The sequence below is a fragment of the Mastigoproctus giganteus genome, chromosome 11, assembly GCF_048544385.1.
Source record: "Mastigoproctus giganteus isolate SK-2022 chromosome 11, ASM4854438v1, whole genome shotgun sequence".
In the NCBI taxonomy this organism is placed as follows: domain Eukaryota; kingdom Metazoa; phylum Arthropoda; class Arachnida; order Uropygi; family Thelyphonidae; genus Mastigoproctus; species Mastigoproctus giganteus.
In genome coordinates this window covers 124285267-124310975 of record NC_143585.1, presented here as the reverse complement: position 1 = coordinate 124310975, position 25709 = coordinate 124285267, and the positions used below count along the sequence as shown (strand labels likewise).

Below are 25709 nucleotides of genomic sequence, written 5' to 3'. Positions count from 1 at the left end.
TCAGATTGGTCCACTGGATATTGATGGTTCAACAGTTGAGGATCCTGCTCAGGTGGCTAGCAAACTAAATGAGTGTTTTTCATCTACATTCACACATGAGGATATCTTCAAAAAGGCCTCTAAGGTTGGGAGAGTACATATCCAGAATTTAAAACAAATACACCAACCGTTTAATTAAAATGGTTTAATACCAGAAACTAAAATGAACCAAACGATATTACACTGTAAAATGATATATGCAAGATTTACAAAATAAATATATACGATGAAACTTTTAATATACAATAAAATAAATAAATAAATAAAATATTTAAAATACAATAAAGCTAAAAGCGATAAAACATTGACTGAAGCTTTCGGAGGCTTCCGCCTCCTTTCTCAACAACAATGATGTTAAATCAACACATCCTTAAATAACAGGCTCACGGCACACGTGGTTGACCAGGCGCATACTCAATACTTCTTCCATACGATCCAGAACCGGAAGCGGCTCGGGAGCGTGGAAATATAAAACGCTCGTCTTTTGCCAGGACCACAGCTTCTAGTAGGGGGTGAAATCGAACACCCCTGTCCCTATTCATATTATTGTTCTCAGACGAGCCTATCCACAAACTCTCTAGCCACTTACGGTCCCAGAACCTATGCGCCCGGTCAAGGATGACAGCATTCACCGGGGAGACCTGATGATGTTTCTCCCAATAATGCTGAGCAATGGCGGACTTATTGAACTCTGCGGTCTGTATAGCTCGCATGTGCTCCCCCAGACGGTCTTTTAGTCGCCGTCCTGTCTCACCCACATAACATTCCCCACAGTCCGGGCATTCGATCTCATATACGACCCCACTACTGGAATCCCCAGGAATGGGGTCTTTGACCTGAGACAACACTGTGTGCAACTTCCGACCCGGAAGCTGCACACAGCGTGTCTAAAAGTCACGTAGCATTCTTGAAACACGATCTGACAAGCCCGGATAGTAGGGAATATAAACTGTGGCGACTGGAACGGACGATATTTCATGATTAGGCTCCACGCCTCTATTATATTTATCAATCACCCTCTGTGGGTAACCGCATTTCATAAGATCCGCCCTAACTCGCCCAATTTCTTTCTCTCTCTCCTCAGAGGTGCTACAATGTGTCCTAACCCTACCCAAAAGTGCCCTGGCCACGCTCTTTTTATGCTGGGCAGTCTGTGCTGACCTATAATGGGTGTACTGGCTCCTACACATAGGCTTCCTAAACACTGTAGTACTAAGCTTGGAGCCTTCTCTACTCACCATTACGTCCAGGAATGGGAGGGAACCATTCACTTCCACCTCTGAGGTGAACTGTATAAAAGGAGAGAAATCATTGAGAAAGCCAACTACATCCTCTTCTCTCCCCTTTTGCACCAAAGTGAACGTGTCATCCACGTACCTCTTCCACTTGCGCATAGGGAACTCCAAACTTGTAAAAACCCTATTTTCTAACTCTTCCATTGCCAGGTTTGCGACAATGGCGCTAATAGGAGAACCCATAGCTGTGCCGTGAACCTGTTTGTACATCACTCCTTTATACAGCAAAGTCGTACTCGAAAGACATAACTCTACACCACAGCATATATCCTCTACACTTAGGTGCGATCTAGCACTTAGGGTATCATCTCTTTTCAGTGCCACCTTTACAGATTTATTACAAGATGATAATACATACAAGGTCATCCACAGAAACCCTCTAGCCGGTTTAGAACAACGTGTTAATAAGATTTTACAGCTCTGGCTAAAAACGGGTAAGATTTCTAAAGAAAAGTACTGGTCTATGCATGCAACGGGGTGTCAGCTGCCCAGGTTTTATGGGCTGCCGAAAACACATAAGGTGGGGGTCCCGTTACGACCCATTGTTTCTTTTGTTGGGAGCCCTACCTATGCTTTGTCAAAATTCCTGGCGCAGCTGATTTCTCCTATAGTGGGACGGTCCATGTTTGTGGTTAAAGACAGTGTAGATTTTGTGAACTTCGTTAAAAATCAAAATGTAGGGGAGAATGAAATAATGGTGTCGCTAGATGTGGTGTCATTATTTACTTGTATACCCATAGCCCATGGGGTGGAATGTGTAAAGGTGGCACTGCAAAGAGATGATACCCTAAGTGCTAGATCGCACCTAAGTGTAGAGGATATATGCTGTGGTGTAGAGTTATGTCTTTCGAGTACGACTTTGCTGTATAAAGGAGTGATGTACAAACAGGTTCACGGCACAGCTATGGGTTCTCCTATTAGCGCCATTGTCGCAAACCTGGCAATGGAAGAGTTAGAAAATAGGGTTTTTACAAGTTTGGAGTTCCCTATGCGCAAGTGGAAGAGGTACGTGGATGACACGTTCACTTTGGTGCAAAAGGGGAGAGAAGAGGATGTAGTTGGCTTTCTCAATGATTTCTCTCCTTTTATACAGTTCACCTCAGAGGTGGAAGTGAATGGTTCCCTCCCATTCCTGGACGTAATGGTGAGTAGAGAAGGCTCCAAGCTTAGTACTACAGTGTTTAGGAAGCCTATGTGTAGGAGCCAGTACACCCATTATAGGTCAGCACAGACTGCCCAGCATAAAAAGAGCGTGGCCAGGGCACTTTTGGGTAGGGTTAGGACACATTGTAGCACCTCTGAGGAGAGAGAGAAAGAAATTGGGCGAGTTAGGGCGGATCTTATGAAATGCGGTTACCCCCAGAGGGTGATTGATAAATATAATAGAGGCGTGGAGCCTAATCATGAAATATCGTCCGTTCCAGTCGCCACAGTTTATATTCCCTACTATCCGGGCTTGTCAGATCGTGTTTCAAGAATGCTACGTGACTTTCAGACACGCTGTGTGCAGCTTCCGGGTCGGAAGTTGCACACAGTGTTGTCTCAGGTCAAAGACCCCATTCCTGGGGATTCCAGTAGTGGGGTCGTATATGAGATCGAATGCCCGGACTGTGGGGAATGTTATGTGGGTGAGACAGGACGGCGACTAAAAGACCGTCTGGGGGAGCACATGCGAGCTATACAGACCGCAGAGTTCAATAAGTCTGCCATTGCTCAGCATTATTGGGAGAAACATCATCAGGTCTCCCCGGTGAATGCTGTCATCCTTGACCGGGCGCATAGGTTCTGGGACCGTAAGTGGCTAGAGAGTTTGTGGATAGGCTCGTCTGAGAACAATAATATGAATAGGGACAGGGGTGTTCGATTTCACCCCCTACTAGAAGCTGTGGTCCTGGCAAAAGACGAGCGTTTTATATTTCCACGCTCCCGAGCCGCTTCCGGTTCTGGATCGTATGGAAGAAGTATTGAGTATGCGCCTGGTCAACCACGTGTGCCGTGAGCCTGTTATTTAAGGATGTGTTGATTTAACATCATTGTTGTTGAGAAAGGAGGCGGAAGCCTCCGAAAGCTTCAGTCAATGTTTTATCGCTTTTAGCTTTATTGTATTTTAAATATTTTATTTATTTATTTATTTTATTGTATATTAAAAGTTTCATCGTATATATTTATTTTGTAAATCTTGCATATATCATTTTACAGTGTAATATCGTTTGGTTCATTTTAGTTTCTGGTATTAAACCATTTTAATTAAACGGTTGGTGTATTTGTTTTAAATTCTGGATACACACATGAGGAGTTATTCAGGAAGGGGAATGCCAGAGGTGAAGTAAACTCTGGCAGTGAATTGAATGATTTTGTAATAACTGAGAGGAAAGTGGAGGAGAAATTGTTGAGAATAAACATAAAAAAGGCACCTGTGGTGGATGGGATCTATCTAGTTATATTAAAGGAGGCAGCAAAGGAAGTAAGCAAACCCTTCGCCATAATTATGAGAGCTTCTTTGGACTCAGGGGAGGTACCCATAGACTGGAGATGTGCAAATGTGATCCCAATTCACAAAGGAGGATCAAAGGCTGACACAAATAATTATAGACCTGGGAGTTTAACTTCTGTTCCAGGAAAATTAATGGAGGCACTGGTTAAAGAAGCACTGCAAGATCATCTAAAGACAAGACTTCAGTTATAGTTCGGACACAGTACGGTTTTGTTAAGGGAAAGTCTTGCCTGACCAACTTGATTGGATACTATGATGCAGTCACAAAAGAACTGGTTGCAGGGAATAACTTTGGTATTATATATTTGGATCTTAGAAAGGCTTTTGATACTGTTGCACATGAAAGACTGCTGCCCAAATTGGAGCAGTGTGGCATTGGAGCTGTGTGGCATTGCTGCTATGTATAACTGGATGGTTGAGGGGGAGAAGACAGAGAGTGGTAATCAATGGACACTGCTCATCCTGGACTAATGTTATTAGTGGAGTCTCTCAGCGTTCATTGTTGTTTTCTGTATTTATAAATGATATTGATGATGGTATATCAAGCTTAATGTCCAAGTTTGCAGACGATACAAAGGTTTTTTAGGGTTGTTGAGGACACTACTGACGCTATGCTGCTGCTGCTGCAAGAGGATCTGGAAAGGTTGAGCAGATGGGCTGAGAGGTGGCAAATGAAGTTTAACATTGACAAATGTAAAGTACTACATATGGGAAACAGTAACCCCAGACTCTGTGGTATTACACTGACAGTGGTGGAGAATGAAAAGGACGTGGGGGTAATTGTGCAGGCAGATATGAAGTTTTCTGAGCAGTGCAGACAGGTTGCAAGAGTAGCTCATGGTGTCTTGTCAATGATATACAGGAATTTTTCTAACAGGGATAATGAGGTGATTATTCCCTTGTATAAGGCAATGGTCAGGCCACACCTTGTGTACTGTATACAGGTCTGGAGGCCTCATTTCAAGAAGGATGTGGTGTTGCTGGAACATTTTCAGAGAAGGGCAACAAGATTGGTGAATGGAACAAAGGGGTACTCTTACGAAGAAAGGCTTAAGTTTTGCAAATTACAGTGTCTTGGAGACTAGGCACCAGCGAGGTGATCTGATAGAGGTGTATAAAGCCTTGAATGGTTTGAGCATGCTCAATGCTGATGGGATTCTTCCTCTTGCTCAGAATAATCACCTGAGAGGGCATAAATTCAAATTGAGGAAAGACGGATGTAGGATAGACGTGAGGAAATTTGCCTTTAGCCAGCGGGTGGTTGGTTGGTGGAACAGACTTCTATTGTCGTGGAAGTTGATAGCCTAAATAAGTTTAAGGCTCAGCTGGACAGGTATTTCGACCGAACAGAGGGGTGAAGTGGAAGTGGTTATTTTTTATTTATTTTTATTTATTTAATTTTTTTTTTGGCTGATGCTGCATAAGCTTGCTTTCTTGCATCAAATGCCTCTACTAATGCTAATGCTAAATTTCCATATGTTGTTGTGGAAGTTGATAGCTTAAATAAATTCAAGGAAGAAGTGGACAAACCTTTGGAGCGAATGGATGGGTGAAATGGGAAGGTGTTTTTTTTTTTTTTTTTTGGCTGTGCTGTATAAGCTTGCTTTTTTGCATTATATGCATTCGCTAATGGTAATATTAATATTAGCAGATGGCTGCCATTAATTCATATTTTTATGATAGAATAGGAAAAAATTAATTCTTACAGTGCTTCTTATTGGGATATTTAACAGTTTGGATAGCATGGTGGGGTATTACATGCCTATTGGGTTCACATTGGATCAGTAAATATATGGACAGGATGGAGGTGGGTGCTATCTGCTTTGGGAAAGAAGCATATAGGTTCTAAAGAAGACCCCTATTTTAGAATCCATGTTCTTCAAAATATTGACACTGGCTGTCAGTGTGATGTTGCTTCAGTCTGATGTAAGGTTATCAGACATCTGGGAGCTGGACAGGATATCTGGCTTTTTGTCCTGATTGGCTTTTAATATCCTAAGCTGGCATCTTAAAATTTCTTGATTATATCTAGCTTTTCTTTTAGCATCTGATTGCACTGAAGTTGAATTTTCACATTAATTAGGGAAAACATATTAAGCATTAAAAACGGAATTGACATATTAATATGTGAAAATTATCAGTAGGTTGGATCTACTGTACTGTATTTCTGAATGTGTGAAATTTATTTGAAAAAAATATTTTCTTATAAAGAAAATATTTTTTCAAAATGTCACTGATAATTTTTGCTTTTGAAGTACACATTTCGTCATTTTGTTTTGTTATTATTGATTTTAAAATTGATAGAAATGAAATAAAGTAGAAATTATTACTTATACAGGGTGATTCAAAAAGGACTTTACAACTTTGTAAGTGTATAGAAATTTATTCAGGAGAATTATATAATTTATTGAACTGTCATATTGTAGCAAAAAACATCAAGTTTTACCTAGAACAGTAATTTTGGTTCAAAGTGACTGCCATTGGTGATATGGCAGACATCCCATCTGAAGTCAGTTTCCTTCCAAACATGACGTAACATATCCGGGGTAACTTCTGTTACTGTGGCGGTGATTTTAGTTTTGAGCTTGGCAAAATTGGTAGGTAAGGATGGAACAAACACTCGATCTTTAATGAAACCCGATAGAAAAAAGTCTAGAGGTGTAAAATCTGGAGAACGAGGTGGCCATGCTAACAGTCCTGCTTGACTAATCCACAGACCTGGGAAACAGTTATTGAGGAATTCCCTTATCTCCGTCAGGTAGTGAGGAGGTGCTCCTTCTTGCTGAAAGTGAAGGACTCCTTTGTGGTCACCTTCGTTGAACTGTGGAATGAGAAAATTTTCCAGCATATCCAGATACACGATACCATTGATGGTTGTTTCATGGAAAAAGAAGGGTCCATAAATTTTTAGTTTGCTTAGGGGACAAAAGACATTCAACTTTGGGCTGTCATGAACATGTCCCAGACGTGCACACGGGTTTTCACTGACCCAAATCCTGCAGCTGTGGGTGTTAACCCAACCACTGACATGAAATGGTGAAAGTAGCCATTTTTGAAATGCCAGCTGCTGACAGTCGTGGTGACAGAATTCGGTACTATGGCACTACGTCAGCAAAACTTGTTGTTTTTTGCTACAATATGACAGTTCAATAAATTATATGTCTCCTGAATAAATTTCTATACACTTATGAAGTTGTAAAGTCCTTTTTGAATCACCATGTATAATAAGGAATATAATATATGGATAATTGGAAAGTATCATACAACTGGTATACCACAGAAAATCTTCCCACATGCCATCTGATAGAATGCATGCAAAATGTTGCCAATGCTTCTTTTAAAACCTAATCCAGTCTTATTTCTTGTAAGAGAGGAGTTTGCTGCCTCTGTGTTCATCTTCAACAGCACTGAGGTTTCTAGACGATAATGCATATTTTGGCTTGGAGTAACCATTGTAGTTGCAACCTCTCTTGTCATATCATCATCATCATCAACAGCCATTTTCAATCCAATGCAGGATGAAGGCCTCTCCAGCAACTTTCCAGTTCCTTCTGTTTTGTGCAATGGCCATCCATTTACTATCCACAAATTCATGAATTTCATCTGTCCATCTCTGTCGTTGTCTTCCATGTTTTCTTCCAGTTCCTCTTGGGTACCATTCTGTTATTCTCTTAGTCCATCTGTCATCATGTCTTCGAGCTATGTGTCCTGCCCAATACCATTTTAGTTCTTTAGTTTTGATAAGAATGTCCTTTACTTGAGTTTACTGCCTAATCCATGTGTTTCTCTTCTCATCTAACAGTCTGATTCCCAATATAATTCGTTCCATTCTTCGCTGTGTAGTTCTCAGCTTCTCTTCCATTCTTTTGGTGAGTGCCAAATTTCACTTCCATAAGTCATGGTGGGGAGTATACATTGGTTCATTATTTTACGTTTCAGACAAATTGGGATATTGCTCCTCAGTATGTGACTATATTTCCTGAATGCTATCCATCCAATATTTATTCTTCTCTTGACTTCTAGCCATTTATCATTATTACAGCTAATAACTTGTCCCAGATAAGTATATGACTCCACCTTTTCAATTACTGCTCCTTCACTCATTATTTCCCTTTCTGTGGCATACTTGTTCATCATTTACTTTTGTTTTAGCCATATTCATCTTTAGTCCAAAATCCTTACTAACTCTCCATAAATGATTAAGATTTTCCTCTAATTCTTTGAGATCGTGGCTTATGACTACAATGTCATCCGCAAATCTTAAATGGTTTAGGTGCTCTCCATTTACATTGACTCCTTTCTGCAACCAGTCTAATCTTCTGAAAGCTTCCTTAAGGGCAGCAGTAAACAACTTTGGAGATATTGTCTCTCCTTGTCAAACTCCTTTCTCAATTTTAAATTTGCTATTGTCTTTGTCTAATCTAATAAAGGAGGTAGAGTTCTCATGTATTTTCTTCAACATCATAATATATGGGTATTTATGCCCTGTCTTTCCAGTGCCCGAAACATTGCCTTATGCTGTATGGAGTCAAATGTTTTCATAATGCACAAATGCCCGGCATAATGGTGTTTTATATTCATTTGCTTTCTCCATTAGCTGTGATATTACATGAAAGTGATCCATAGTTGAGAATCCTTTCCTAAAGCCAGCTTGCTCTTTCGGTTGATTCTCACCAAGTATTCTTTCTAATCTGTTAGTAATGACCCTTGTGAACAACTTGTAGATGTGAGATAACAAGCTAATTGGTCTATAATTTCCAATTTCTGTTAATTTGCAATTCATCTTCCTCAATGCTGGCATCATTCCCTTGCTCCTTATATAATTCTCTATAGTAGTCTTCTGCTGTTTGAATTATGCCTTCTCTGCTATTTATGAGTACTCCATCGCTATTCTTCAGTTTTGGTATCATTTGTCTTTCTGTATTACTGTTCATGGCTGCTGATTTAAGTCCTTTGTTTTCCCTTAATGCTTCTAGTTTTCTTGTGTTTAATCTTCTTATGTACTCTTTGAACCTCTTTCTAATGGCTATGCATAACTCAGTGTACTCAATTTTCTCCTTCCTAATCTTCATTTGTCATCTTCGGTTCATCATACAAGTGTTTCTTGACTAATTTTTTCTTCTTTGGATTTCTTTTTACCTATAGGTTTCTTGGGCTTTATCACTTTCAGAAAGTTGTAATATTCCTTATTGATACGTTGTCCTGAGCTGTCTGCAGAAGCTCAAAATTGTTCTTAATTCCAGTGCATTCTGCTTTTTCTCCTCTTCTGTTATCTCAAAGACCTTTGTATTATTTACTCATGTCAGTTTTTTCATTTCTTTTCTTACATCCATATGAAGTGTGCATCTTACCAGTCTGTGATCACTTCCAACGTTTACCTTGTTCAGGACGGTAACATCATTAGCATTAGTAGAGGCACATGATGCAAGAAAGCAAGCTTATGCAGCATTAGCCAAAAAAAAAAAAAAAAAAAACCCCTCTCCCATTTCACCCCACCATTCGTTCCAAATATCTGTCCAGCCCAGCCTTAAATTTATTTAGGCTATCAACTTCCACAACAAAGGATGGAAGTCTGACCAACAAACTACCTGCTGGCTAAAGGCAAACTTCCACACATCTCTGCTACATCTGTCTTTCCTCAGTTTGAATTTATGCTCTTTTAGGTGATTATTCTGAGCAAGAGGAAGAATCCCATCAGCATTGAGCATGCTCAAACCATTCAAGGCTTTATACACCTCAATCAGATTACCTCGCAGGTGCCTAGTCTCCAGACACAGTAATTTGCAAAACAAGCCTTTCTTCATAAGAGCAACCCTTTGTTCCATTCACTAATCTTGTTGCCATTCTCTGTACTTGTTCCAACAGCTCTACATCCTTCTTAAAATGAGGCCTCCAGACCTGTATACAGTACTCAAGGTGTGGCCTGACCATTGCCTTATATAAGGAGATAATCACCTCCTTATCCCTGCTAGAAAAATTCCTGTATATCATTGACAAGACACCATGAGCTACTCTTGCAGACCGTCTGTACTGCTCAGAAAACTTCATATCTGCCTGCACAATTACCCCCAGGTTCTTTTCGTTCTCTACCTCTGTCAGTGTAGTACCACAGAGTTGATACGTTACTCTGGGGTTACTGCTTCCCATATGTAGAACTTTACATCATTCACAATATATATTCTTTTAGTGACAATCTTATCACAAATATTGTTCTCACATATCAAAAATTCTAGACCTTCACCTTCATTCACATTTAAGCAGTATTCCAGTTGTCTGAAATACTGATTAGCCAATATTTTTCCACTCTGATTTTTCCCTTTTTATTCAGATTAATTGATATGTTTATTGTATAATTCCTGGGAACAAACCTTATCACATGAATATATATTAAAATCATGATTTCTGTTTATATAAAGCATTATGAAAGAAGCAAAAATGAGTGAATTTCATCCATTTATTTCTATATAATACCATTCACAGTAATGTGCTACATGAGAACCCCATTGTAAACAAAAAAACCCCACAAATTCACTGTTATATAAATTACTGCAAATAAAAATTTATGTAACAATCACTTTTTTGAAATTTTATTATATTTAGCAGAATTTTTATATAATTACACCTGTCGTTGGTGTTACATGAAAGTGACATGGATCAAAATCTATGCAGACCACCATTATCCAATGGTGGTCTGCATAGATTTTGATGTTTCCAAAATTCATGAAGTTTCCCAATGTATTTTTAATGCTAATTATGAAAAACCAAACCATTTTTATCTATTATGTACAGATTTTTTAAGATAAATTAAGTTTTCTTAGATACACATTCCATGTATATGATATATGTGTACTACTTCCTTTGTGATTGACAGTAGGAGTAATTTTGTATCCAGACATTAGTAGAGGCATATGATGCAAGAAAACAAGCTTATATAGCATCAGCCAAAAATAAAAAAAATAAAGAAACACACATTCCCATTTCACCCATCCATTCATTCCAAATGCTAGTTCTATCTGGAACTTATTTAAAGTTTTTGACCTCCACTACGACAAATGAAAGTTTTGTTCGAATTGCCAACTACACGCTGGCTAAAGGCAAATTTTCGAACATCTATTCTACAATTGTGTTTCCTCAATTTGAATTTAGGTTCCCTCATGTGAGTAATCTGAGCAAGAGGAAGTATCCGGTCAGCATTGCACCTGCTCAAACCATTCAATGCCTTATACACCTCAATCAGATCGCCTTGCAGGTGCTAGTCTCCAGATGCTACAATTTGCAGAACTTAAGCCTTTCTTTGTAAGAGCCCTTTGTTCCTCTCACCAATGTTGTTGCCCTTCTCTGTACTTGTTCTAGCAGCTCTACATCCTTCCTAAAATGACACCTCCAGACCTGTAGGCAGTTCTCAAGGTGTAGCCTGACCATTGCCTTATGCTAGGGGACCATCCCCTCCCTATCCCTGCTAGCAAAATTTCTGTATATCATTGACAAGGCTACATGAGCTTCTCTTGCAGCCTGTGTGCACTGCCCAAAAAAATTCATATCTCACTGCACAATTACCCCCAGGTCCTTTTCATTCTTTACTACTCTGAGTGTAGTACCACACAGTTGGTACATTACTCCAGGGTTACTGCTACCCATATGCAGTACTTTACATTTGTTAATGTTAAACTTTAGTTGCCATATCTCAGCCCATCTGCTCAACTTTACTGGATCCTGTTGCAGTAGTATACTATCATTACTGTCATTAATAACCGTACCAATCTTCATATCTTCTGCAAACTTGGACATTAAGCCTGATATACCTTCATCAATGTCATTGATAAATACAGAAAACAACAATGGGCCCAACACCGAACCCTCGGGGACTCCACTAATAACATTATTCCATGAAGAGAAGTGTCCATTGATTACCAATCTCTGTCTTCTCCCACTCAACCATTCTTTTATCCATTGCAGCAACTTGCCCTTAATGCCATACTGCTCCAATTTGTACAGTAGGGCCCCGAGTGCCAAGCGATAGTTCCCAAGCGATCTTTATAGTGCGTTTTCTAGCGTTTTTCCTAGAGTGAGTACTAGTGCTTTCATAAACCCTCCACCGCTCGCAACGTCACTGCTGACCGCTCGCAACGTCACTGCTTCCCTCGCTGAGCAACGTCACTGCTTCAACGCTAGCAACGTTACTGCTAACCCCGCTTGCAACGTTACTGCCATCGCTAGCAACGTACTGCTCTCTTCTTCTGCTGATCGCTTGGTCACTGGTTGGCACCGCTCCTGCCTCCACGTGGCGGGGTCGGTAACCTGGGAGAAGGAATTCCCTCTTCCAGGGCTGAAAGGAGCAACGATGGATTGTGATGCATATCCACCGCTAGAGCCCACGAGCTCCAGACCTGTCAACTCTGATTCAGAGCATGACTTGAATCGTCCGAAGAGACAGCGGACTGAAAAACAGAGTGCAGATATGCCAGCATTTCTAATAATGCACTCATTATCCACACAACCTGTAGGCAAGTTATCGCCATTTCTAATACAGAAATGTTTAGAATCGGTTGTTGGATCTCCCAAAATGGTGAAGCGTCTTCAATCTGGAGACCTTCTAATTGAAGCTTCCAAACCAAGCCATTCAGAAAAATTGTTAAAATTGACAACCTTTAACAACATTCCAGTGTCAGTTACGCCACATAACACCCTGAACACCTCTAAAGGCGTCATCAGCGAATGGGACTTACTAAATGTCTCTGAACAAGAAATAATACAAGAGCTTAGTGAACAAAAAGTGACTCATGCACGGAGAATCATGACTAAAAAAGATGGCAACCTACTACCAACCAGGTCCATCATTTTAACTTTCAGTACTCCGACTCTTCCATCTTCTGTTAAAGCAGGTTACCTAAATTGTAAGATACGGCCTTACATCCCAAACCCCATTCGCTGCTTTAGATGTCAGAAGTACGGTCATTCTCAAACAGCATGCCGAGGCGATGCTGTGTGTCCTCTTTGTGGTTCCAAGGAGCATTCTCAAGAAGACTGTACAGCTTCCACTCCTATTTGTCCAAACTGTAAGGAAAACCACCCTGCATTTTCTAAAGCATGTGACCTTTGGAAAACAGGTAAAAAAATCCAGAAATATAAAGTTGAACATAAAGTCACTTACCCTGAAGCAAGAAAGCAAGTGCTACTAACCATTCCTAGCCGATCATACGCATCTGTTACTAGAACCAGCCGCTCAGCTGCAACTCAAACAGATGTGTCCATAGAACCGAGAGTTTCCTTTGCCACCTGGGCCAAAACTGTTTTATCATGCAATAAGAAACCTACAGTCAACGAAACCAGCAATACGCCGATCAGCATCCCAACTGATGCTATCTCAACTTTGCCCGAAACAACAAAATCAACTACCGTTGAAAATCAGAAAAAGGTGAAGCCACGAAATATCAACATGGAAACTGATGTTCAATCAGAAGATGACGACACGGTACTAGAGTTACATGCTAGTGACATCATGGATACAGGACGCCCAATCTTTCCCAGAAATGAAAAACCAAAACCAAGCAGACAGAAACCTTCTCAGAAAAAACAGTCAGATCAATCTTCCTCAAACAAATCCAACCAATGAATAAATTCCTACAATGGAACTGTCGAGGATTACGCAGTAATATAGACGACCTCAGTGATTTACTGACTCAAACTAATGCAGTAGGTGCATGCTTACAAGAAACATTTTTATCACCACACGCTTCGGTCAAAATCAAAAACTATACTATGTTTAGGCGAGACAGGGTTTCTAACTCTCCTGCTCGTGGTGGGGTAGCTATACTTGTGAAATCTACAATTCCCTCAAGACATCTCCAACTAAATACCTCCTTAGAAGTTGTAGCAGTCCGGATAGCAATGGGAATATCGTTATCACTTGCATCCATCTATATATCACCGAATTATCCTTGCTCCCAGACTGAACTGGACAGTCTTATTATGCAACTTCCGCCTCCCGTCTGTTTACTTGGTGATTTCAATGGTCACCATCCATTGTGGGGATCCTCCACCATGGATGGTAGAGGCAAACTAATCGAAACATTCCTGGATAACCATAACCTGACTCTTTTAAACTCTGGTTCTCCAACTCATGTTCAACTACCTGCTGGTACTACATCCGCCATAGACCTATCCATCTGTTCAGCCTCTCTTTTTCCAAGCATGGAATGGTTAGTGCTAAATGATCCATTCCACAGTGACCATTTCCCTATCATTAGTTCAATTCAAACACAGGTCATGTCATACCCTAAAGGCCGTACTTCTTGGAACTTCCAAAAAGCAGACTGGAAAACCTATTCCAGTTGTGTTATATTTGAAAAGCAATATGTACAGCAACAGAATCTTGATAACGTAACTGACCACATTACCAGCCACGTATTATCTGCAGCAGAAATTTCCATCCCAAAATCTAACCTGCACAAGAGTGTACACCAAAATCAGTGGTGGAATGAAGAATGCTCCAAAGCAAAGCGTGATAAAAACAGAGCTTGGAACCACTTTCGTAAATTCCCAACTACCGCCAACCTAATTGTCTACAAAAAACTCAGAGCTAAAGCGAGACTGATTAGAAAAAAAGCAAAACATGAATCCTGGACTAACTTCGCCTCATCCATTAACAGAAATACTGACACTCGAATTATTTGGAAAAAAATACGAGCACTCAATGGGAAATTTCTACCGCTGCAATCACCAATAATACAATGGAATGGGCAGGAACTATCTTCCCCTAATGATATAGCAAATGCGCTATCAGAGTCTTTTTATGACATTTCCGCCTCATCCTCTTATGTGACATCCTTCCAACGCATTAAAACTAATGAAGAACGTCAAAAATTAAATTTTCAAACTAGACTATCACTCCCTTATAACCAGCCTTTTACTCTCGTCGAGCTGAAGGAATGCTTAAGCAAATCGTCAAATAGTGCAGCAGGACCAGACGGTATTCACTACAGTATGTTGCAGCATCTATGTGAATCTGACCTTGGCATATTATTAATATTCTTTAACCGTATCTTTTCAGAAAATACTTATCCTCTGTCCTGGCGGCATTCCTATATTTGTGCTATTCCAAAACCAGGCAAAGATCCCACTCTGGTCCAGAACTACAGACCGATATCATTAACAAGCTGTTTAGGCAAAATCTTTGAAAGGATGGTACATAAGAGGCTCACCTGGTTTCTAGATTCCCAGCATCTTCTCTCTGATCACCAATATGGCTTCCGTAAAAACAGATCCACCCTAGATTTACTTGTAAAACTTGAATGCAACATACGAAATGCCTTCGTCATGAAACAGCACCTAGTGATGGTCAACCTAGATATTCACAAAGCATTCGATACTACCTGGCGCTATGGCATTACTAAAGATATGCATCAGTTGGGGCTGAGAGGCTATCTTCCTCAAATCATTCAGAACTTTTTAAAATTACGCACTTTTCAAGTCCGATATAAAAACGAGCTGTCAGCAACTCACATTCAAGAAGAGGGTGTCCCGCAGGGTTCAATACTGAGTGCTACCCTATTTGCGATTCGAGTCAACAAAATATTGGAAGATCTTCCAAAAACCATTCAAATTTATATGTATGCAGATGACCTCACTATATCCTGCCAATCACAAAGTATGAATACTATCGAAAGACAGTTGCAAAATGCTCTATACAAAATAGAAACCTGGACCTTATGCAATGGATATCGTCTTGCTGAACAGAAATCCACCACTACACACTTCTGCAAACTACGATCACTTCATCCTGATCCTGAGCTAAAGATTAATAACATGCCAATACCTCTTACTCACACTGTCCGTTTTCTTGGCCTAGTGCTAGATAGGAAACTAAACTTTCAAGCACATGTGACCTACCTTCGGACCATCTGCTTGAAGAAATTGAACATCGTCCGGTGTGTGTCATCTATGTCGTGGGGCGCTGATCGGCATACCCTGATCCATCTCTATCGAGCTCTCATCAGGTCCCGTTTAGACTATGGCTCCCCAGTGTATGACTCTGCTAGGAAAACTATTTTAGAGCGATTGAACACGATCCAGCACAGTGCTCTGAGAGTTTCTCTAGGGGCTTTCAGAACCTCCCCAGTTCAGAGCCTTTACATTGAAGCCCACGAACCTCCCTTACATCTTCGGAGGAAAACATTGCTTTTGATGTATGCCGCAAAAATCCGCAGTCTTCCCTCTCACCCGAATTGGAGATGTCTATACAATACCGAATGGGAGTCATTCTTCAACAGCAAACCAAATGAAAACAGACCTGCTGCACTTAGACTTAAAGAACTAACTCAAACGTGGAATATTGAAATCGGCAATATATATGAGGACATAACACCGCCTGATCCACCGTGGACAAATATCCGTGCAATTTATGATGATTATTTCCAACAGTGGGGAAAGAAAACCTTGTCTCCCTTCAATATCGCACAATTACATGAAACTCATTCTGCTTCTAATTCACAGGCCTGTAAGATCTATACTGATGGATCAAAAACTGAGACCCAAGTAGGCGCTGCGGCAATCTTCCCTTCATTCACTACTTCTATCTCATTACCTGTAGAATGCAGTATCTTCACTGCAGAGCTTTATGCTATTAACTTGGCCCTAGATCACATTACTCAACTTCTGATTTCTTCTGCCTTAATATACACTGACTCCCTCAGTGCTGTCTCTGCCATAAATAGCAATAGCACCTCCTCTCACCCTGTTATCAAACAAATCCATTCCAAATTACTTGTGTGCAATGAGACCAACCAAACTGTGACATTCTGCTGGATACCAGGGCATTCTGGTATAGCAGGTAATGAAAGAGCAGATCTTGCAGCCAAACAACCAGATACCAATATTTTACAGAATTGTCAAGTTCCGTACTCCGATTTCAAACATATCATTCGTAAAGCATGTTACAATAGATGGTCACTGATCTGGAGAGGTTATCCAGGAAACAAACTATACAAAATAAAACCAGAACCAAAACTGTGGCTCTCCAGTTTCCGGAAAAATAGACGAGAAGAAACAATTTTAGGAAGGCTAAGGATTGGGCATACACACCTCACTCACCTGTATCTATTAAATAATGACAGTGCTCCCCAATGCACATCATGCCAAGTTCAACTGACCATTCGCCATTTGCTAGTGGACTGTCCCCACTTTCAAACCATCCGCTTAAGCATCTTTAAGTCAATTTCTAATACACAGTCATCAGTAAATTTAATGCAGATCCTGGGAGATGATCCTAATAAAAAGGAACTATTTACTTACTTAAATCAGATAGGAATATACCATAAAATATAGGTATCGTTTCATATCCACCATTAGAAAGACACAATATGGCCCCAGCAGCCTATGTGTCGTTAAACTTAACTACAACAACAACAACAACAATTGTACAGTAGCCTTCCATGTGCAACAGTATTAAAAGCTTTCCTAAAGATCAAGTATATTATATCAAAATTATTTTTTGCATACAGTTCCTTTGTGACCACATCATAGTATCCAATCAGATTTATCAGAGAAGTCTTCCCCTTAACAAATCCATGCTGTGTTTGAACTATAACTGCAGTCTTATCTAGATGATCATGCAGTACTTGTTTAACCAGTGTCGCCATTATTTTACCTGGAACAGAAGTTAAACTAACAGTTCTGTAATTACTCATGTCACCCTTTGATCCCTCTTTGTGAATTGGTGACACATTTGAACCTCTCCAGTCCGTGGGGACCTCCCCCGGGTCCAAGGAAGCTTTCATAATTATGGTTAATGGTTTGCTGCCTCATTTAATATAACTGGATCGATCCCATCCACCCACCTCCTGGTGGGTGGATGGGATTGATGTATGTTCAATTTATGTTCAGTTTCAACAATTTCTCCTCCATTTTGCTCTGAGTAATTACAAAATCATTTAACTCCCTGCTAGAGTTTGATAACCTTCTGGCATCCACTTCCTTACAGACTTCCTCTCATATGTGAATGTATATGCAAAATGGCATTACCCCACTTGCCTTAATAGCTTAAGCCCTATTTCCCACTTTCCCTAAAAGTATATGCTCTATGTCCCACTTGCCCTAATCACATTTTTATTGTGTTTCTGAAACCATATCCTATTTTTTTGGTGTGATAAAAATATAAAAATATACTTCAAAAACCTAATGCCAAAAATAAACAAAAATAACATCAAAATAATAATCAATTTATATTCCCACTTGCCCCAAAATTATATGCTCTATGTCCCACTTGCCCTAATCACATTTCTGTTGTGTTTATGTAATTGTATCCTATTTTTTCGGAGCGATAAAAATGGACTTCAAAGACCTAATGAAAAAGATAAACAAATATAACATCAAATTAATAATCAATTTATTTTCTTTATACAAATACAAATTATGTTTAATTTTATTTGTATACAGGTTTAAAATATGAATTATTAAAGTTTAAATTATACTGATCATTTAGTGTAAGAAAGTAACCACCTGCTTGCACAAAAGTGTGTAAATCGATGTCCCCATTTTGTCTATCTGCTGTTAATTTCATTAATTTCTTATTAATTTTTTACGGTTTTTATAAGGTGGAACATTTTCAACATTTACTAATCCTAGCATTCTCTTAAAATTAGCTTGTTGTTTTTTTAAATGGGTAATCAATTTCCATATACAGTCATCCCTCGATTTGCATGGTTTTTTATTGCGCAGTTTCGCTATTACCCGGTGAGATATTTACTACCAAAATTTTAGACTAGATTGTGCGGGGAGTTTCACTATCTGCACGATTTTTGTTTACAAAGCTTCAAAAATAGGAATGAAGACCAGATTTTGAAAATTTATTTTTTGTTTTTTTACATGATTGAAGATTTCATTGAAGGATAAATACATTTCACCATAATAACACGTAAAGTCCCACAGAATTCCAGTGTCGGTATTATTGCAAATGCAATAAAATTGATTTTACTACCTGTTAATAATTAGTTGCACTAACAGAAAAGCCTAATAAACCGGAAAGTGCAAATTTTTTTTATTGTTTTATGGTCGTGACCGCCAGAAATGTGCTTTAGAAAAATATCACAAAAGCATTCAAAACTGATTCTTATAACCAAACATAGCAATAAATGGTATGTTTATCTGGTTATTTTTGAAACAACTTCCTTATTCGAGAACTCCCTTCATCAGTTATCCTACGTTAGCTGTTTAGACAGAATCCTTTTCTGGTTCGCGCAACGTAAAGTGTTTTAATCGGTAAGCATTGCTTCTGCCGATTTAATATTTCTTGTCTGTATAAAGTATGTTTAATTAGTGCCTAAAATGAAGAAAGCTACAACAAAAAAACTTTAAATTTAGACAAAAAATTAAAAATCATTAAGGAGTTAGAAAATGGCAAAAAGGTTGTGACATTGGCCAAGAAATACAGCATAAATTAATCTAGCATTTGACGAATTAGGGAAACTGCCAAGAAAATGAAAAGTTCAGTATTCTGTTCCACATCATTGGCTGCAAAAAGCAATACAAAAGTGAGAGATCCGTTAATAGAGAAAACTGAAAAATTACTTTCTTTCTGGATAGAAGATCTTAATCAAAAGAGAATTCCTTTTAGTTCAGATATTATTCACGTTAAAGCTCTGCAAATTTTTAATCGCTTATAAGAAGAATAAACCAGTCCATCCAATGCAGATGGCTTTCAGGCCAGTAACAGTTGCTTTGAAAATTTTAAAAAACATCAGTCTTCACAATCCAAAATTAACGGGTGAAGCAGCCAGTGCACATACGGAAGCTGCTTCTTTGTATCCGAAAACTTTGAAGGATGTTATTGAGGGCTATCTAGCAAGTCAAGTGTTAAATGCTGATGAGACCTGCTTATTTTGGAAGCATATGCCAAGCCAAACATTCATTTCAAAAAAAGAGAAAACCGCCCCAGTTTTCAAAGCTGCAAAAGATAGGTTAACACTTTTGTTATGTGGCAATGCAGAGGGGGACTTTAAGTATAAACTGCTGCTAATTTATGTCAGAAAATCGTCGTACTTTTAAAGGAATACCAAAAAGCTCCTTACCAGTTCATTGGAAATCGAGCAAAAAAACTGGATGACAGCTAAAATCTTCAAGGATTCGTTTTTAAATTGCTTTTGCTTCGAAACAAAAAGATATTGCCTGAAGAAGAACATAGCATTCAAAATCTTGCTCATTCTTGACAATGTGCCCAGTCATCCTGCACATTTGTCTGATCTGCACCCAAATGTGAAAGTTACATTTCTTCCAGCGAATACAAGTTTGTTAATTCAGCCGATGGATCAAGGTGTTATAGGTGCTTCCTTTAAACTTTATTACTTAAGAAAATCTTTTTTTACAATTGGTAGAAGCTACTGATGGAATAGGCAGTCTTTCAATTCAAGATTATTGGCAGAATTAAAACATTCTTGATGCTGTAAAAAATATTGAATTTGCGTGGGGTGAAGTTAAGAACTCAACAATGAATGCAGCGTGGAAAAAGCTGTGGCCACAAAGCTGCACTAAAGAAGCTATGGTCAAAATGCCGAAGGAAGTTGAGATTGTGAGAATTGGCAAAATGATTAGCGGAGAGGGATTTGAAGAACTGGAACCAGCAGATATCACAGAAGTCCTTGAATCTCATAGAGAACAATTATCAGTGGACGATATTTTATCACAATGTGAAGAAGATAACAAAAATGATAAAAATGAAGAGGATGCAAACAAAGATTTGACCTTGAAGAGACTAGCTGAGTTTTTAAGACTTGCAAATCAGGTTAGCCAAGAAGCTCTGGATATGGATCCTAATTTGGAGAGAGGTTTAAATTTTTGCAGAACTTTATCATTAGCTTTCGTTCCTTATGAAGAAATTTATAGAGAAAAACAGCATGCGTCTAAGCAAACAATTTTAACTAATTTTTTTCAAAAGGTGCTAGATACTGTTGCAAGTTTATCACAGGAAAACAGCGACAAAGAATTAAAAATGTAGAGGTATGTAGAAATATTAGCAAGATTAATTTTATGGACATGTTTATAATTTTTCATTCTTACCGAATGAAATCAATATTTTTCAATATAAATTTTTTTTGCACATTTTTTTTTTTTTTTTTTGTGTACAGGTACAGAACCCCCATTATGTCATATAAACTACGTTTCGCAATGTGCAGATTTGGACTGCGTGCTGTTTTCTTGGAACGTAACCCCTGTGCAAATCGGGGGATAAGTGTATTAACAAATGGTGCCTCACAGATTTATTAAGGCATAGTGCCATCCTTTCACATGATTTACTGTCTGAGGACAAAACTTTGCGTGATGATTCCACAATGATGGCGGAAAGTGAGCAGTGGATCCAATCCAATTTGTTTCAAAGTATTTTATAAGGGCTTCACACTTTTCATATGAAGGATGTTCTGACATTCTTGAATGATTCCTCCCCAAGCTTCCTCTAGTTCATCTAAAGAAACAAATGCCAATCCCACCAGTGACTTCACTAACTTTCTGACAATTTGTTTCTCGATGTATGCCAATTGTAATCCTAAATGTTGTACTTTCTGCCAAACTGCTTGACTGAAATGAAATGAACAGCGCTTAATATCAGCATCAGAAAATGTTTCGTCTATGGATATGATCACAGCACTTTTGTAATCAAATTGGAATTTTCTTGGTTGAAACATTGCCCCGATTTGCAATGCTTTCTGTTGAATTAATTGGAACATGTGATTGTAAGTTGATTTTGACTAATCTGGAAGAAGAATATAAAGAAATGGAAACATTTGGCCTCTATGCATGGCATGAAGAGTATAAAGTTGGCAAAATAATTGAGGAACAACTTAAAATGTTCCATCCCTGTAAATAGCATTTCCTGGATATTTGCAGAAAATCTGAAGAAACTGCACAATTCCAAAACCAAGAATCTTTTCTTCCTCACCATCTTCAAATAGTAAAAATTCTTCATCTTCCAACTTTTTATATTCATTCGGAATGATCAGTTTTGGTAATGAATCCGGATGACAAGGACAAGATTTAGCATAAGCTCTACGAAGCATTGATTGTATGTTCTCATAGCTGGGCATAGCAGAAGTAACTTTTGTATCTTCAGAATCTAGTGTTTTGTTTAATACTTCCCTATAAACTGTAGTAACCATTGCTTCTGGTTGTGTTAAGATATTCTCCTTCATTTGTTCCACCACCTTCGCTTTCATAGCCTTCTGAATACTAGGCTCATGATTATGACAGCTACTTTTTACTTTCAAAATGGCACCATCCAGGGGCACACATCTGGTGAGTATGGGCTTGGCCCACTCAAGGTCCTGAGCTGGATATCATCATTCTTCTCTTTTTTGGTGATTCTCTTCCACTTTTGACATTCTCTCTCTTTCTCTCTCTCTCTCTCTCTCTGTAACTCGGCAATTTTGTTTTGGCTGGTGCAGCATAAGCCCCAGGCTTTCTTGTACCATATAGCTAATAATAATACTTGGGGTAAGTATTATTCTTAGGGCAGCTGTCAATAACATCCCCTTACCATTGGGACACGATTAAGGCAGGTCACTATTATGCCAAGCATTCATTAGGGCAAGTGACAATTAGTGCTTCTGAGATTAGGGCATATGGATTATGGCAAGTGGGAGTAAACCATTCAAAATACTCATTCAGTTTGTCAGCTATCTCAGCAGTTTCATCAACAAGCGAACTGTCAATATCAAGTGGACCAATCTGATTCATCCCCTTCCTTCTAGAGTTTACATAAGTAAAGAAGTCTTTGCTATTTTTCTTTGCATCCTTTCCCATAATCTGCCTTCGCATGCCTAACCTCCTTTGTGACATGATTGCAGACCTAGCTTATATCTACCATAGTCTTCTGTTTCACCCGATAATTTATATGCATCCCATTCATTTTTCTTCTGTGCCACATGTCTCATTAGTTCATCTGCCATCATTTAGGCCTAAACCTTGAACAGTATATCTTAGTTGGGACAAAAAAGCCTAGTAGCTTCCAAGATTACTTCCTTTAATGCTTCCCATTTAAAATTTGCTGTTGGTAACATCATCAGTTGGTCCCACCATATAGAATTTAAAAACTGTCTCAGGCCACAGTAGTCACCTTTACCAAAGCAAAAACCATTCCCCTTACCCTTGATGGTAGTTACATCTTTAAGTAAATCCCACATCAGCACACTGTGATCAATGCCACCTCCTGGTTCCTTTTTCTGCAGATTCTTAATGCATGAAGAATCACTGCTGATAATCAGATCAAGAGTATTACTCCCTATAGTTGCCTCTCAAACATGCTGCTGTAGAAAACAATCATCCAGTAAATCCACAAAATCCTTGCTAGTGTGTGAGTGACCAAACCAACAAGTTCTGGGAAGCTAAAATCCCCCATTATAAGACAATCTGATTTTCTGGCCGAATCTATTTCTCTGTATAGTTGTTCATTGTACTCATCAGAATTATTAGGCCTGTAACAGACTCCTACTCTCAATTTTGCTTTCCCATTGTTTATGTCACACCAAACTGACTGAACATTGCACTGCGCAACCATGTCAACTGGATGCACTTAACTAACTTAACTAACTGCATGATCCTTCCCCCTTTCTATCCTGTCTATCCTTTCTTTACACATTTTACTCCCCAAATTCCAATTCTGCATTCCTTATCTCTGTGTGACACCACGTCTCTGATATCCCAACAATATCCACCTTTGATGTCTTCAAGCACCTCACTTTCATCAAATTTATTTACTATACTCCTAGCATTTGTGTACATGCAAGTATACATGCACACATTCTTACTCTTAGTTATCCTTACACAGCCCATGGATTTACTTGTTCCATGATATCCTTACACAGCCCATGGATTTACTTGTCCCAGCAGTCCTGGAAATCCCCAGCACCTTTCTTTCCAGGCTGCTGCTCATTTCAATAGAAGCAGTGCAAGAATCACTTTCACCTCTGCCTGTGGTTTGTTTATCTATTAGTCTGTGAATCCCCCCCCCCCAAGCTAGCAGTTTTCCCGAACCACCTAACACTGCCTGGATAGCTTCAGCAAATATTCTTGCACTCTTTCTATTTAAGTGCATCCCATCCTGTAGAAACAATCTCGCCTGTTAACAAGCACATACCAGTCCAAGAAAAATTTTACCCCATGAGTCTTGCACAATATATCCAGTGCTGAATTGATTCCCAAGGTTCTCATCATATACTCTCTCCTATTGGGCAGAATTTCAGACATTTAACCCTAACTCGCAACATTTTTTCAATGTTGACCTGTACTTGCTTAGTAAGTCTGCAGATCTCCTAATCTTAATGTCATTAGTGCCAACTTGCACAACAGTATCACTCTTTGTGCCCTTAAAAGATGTAACGATATGCAACTTCGGTAGCTATATAAACATCTGAACTACCAGTACCACCTTTACTAGTTGTTTTTGAACATATGACATCAGATACAAAATGTGACATTTGTGATCTAGAGGATAATATAAACTTTTTCTGGACCACAGCTATTTAAAAAAAGTGAACTTAACAATCTCATGAGAAATTTGAATATGTCCAAAGGGTCTGCAGAGTTTACTTTATGAATTTTACCCCAGGGGCTTACATCTGGTGAGTATGGGCTTGGAACTGCCAGCTCAGGACCTTCTGAGCTGGATATCATGATTCTTCTCTTTCCTGGTGATTCTTTCCTTCTATTTCTGACAGTCTCTCTCTCTCTCTCTCTCTCTCTCTCTCTCTCTCTCTCTCTCTCTCTCTCTCTCTCTCACACACACACACACACACACACAAACACACAGTATTTGCTTTGTAGTGTGGAGGAGGGAAGAGAGAGAGAGTGCTGCTGAATATATATTTATTTACTGTCTTAATCTCTCAGGATTAGATGTGAGATAATTATAAAATTTTCAGAATAAGCTGCTCTTATTTTTAAAAAAGGTGCATAAGCATTTATTAATAAATTAGTATGATTAATGAATGTTGTTTTTTTTTTTTTTAATTTTGTTTCAGATCACATTGAAAATATAATCACTTTGCTCTTCCAGTATCTTAATATGCTTAAAAAAGAAGGTCCTCAGGAATGGGTGTTTAAAGAGTGTAAAGATTTAGCAGCTATGATATTTCGTTTCAAGGATAAAGAGAGGCCACATGTATACACATCAGCTTTGGCTAGAATGCTACATGTATGTGTGATACTTTTTTCAGTGTATTTTGTTTTGATTTTATTATATCTCTATCATTAATACTCAAGAAATACCCAAAAGTATTGTTAATATTACATTGTTCCTTTAGAAATTACAATATTATTTTAAACAGTTTTAATCATTAATATAAAATAAAATAAAAATGTAACAAGGTAATTAAATAAAATGTAACTATAAAAATGTAACAAGTGAAAGTGGAGAGCACAAGTCTGCAAGACTTGTCTCCAGTGCGTAACTGTCTTTAATAGTAATAGTATAGCACAAGGAAGCCACTGGCTTTTGCTGCACTGACAAAAAAAAAAAAAAATTTTGATAAGAAAATAAATTATATGCTTCCCTCCTCACACAGGTAATTATCCAGTTGACCTTTGAATTTATTCAAACTGTCAGCCGCAACTACCTGCAAGGGCAACTTGTTCCAGCAATCAGTGACTCGCTGGCTAAAAGAAAACTTCCTACAGTCTAATCTGAATATTAAGTCCTGTAATTCGAATTTTTGACTCCTAGTTCTGGAATTCTTTAGAACAGCAAGAATCTTCTCTTCTCATATGATTGTCCTTTTGTTGATCTCACCATTCGAGTTGCCTGTCTTTCGACCCTTTCAAGAAGCTTAATATCTTTTTGTCAGATGAGGTCTCCATACTTGAACACAGTATTCCAAATGTGGTCTTACAATTTCCTTATA

At 38.7% G+C, this 25709-nt stretch overlaps 1 protein-coding gene across 2 annotated transcripts in view; it reads left to right on the top strand.

Annotated features, from left to right (window-relative positions):
• Ide (Insulin degrading metalloproteinase) overlaps nucleotides 1-25709 on the top strand; it is a 692915-nt gene that overhangs the window by 243952 nt on the left and 423254 nt on the right. For both annotated transcript variants that reach the window (XM_090384737.1, XM_090384738.1), the window contains exon 12: nucleotides 24831-25003. In XM_090384737.1, coding sequence (XP_090240863.1) covers nucleotides 24831-25003 — 173 coding nt within the window. The remainder of the gene's footprint in view (nucleotides 1-24830; nucleotides 25004-25709) is intronic.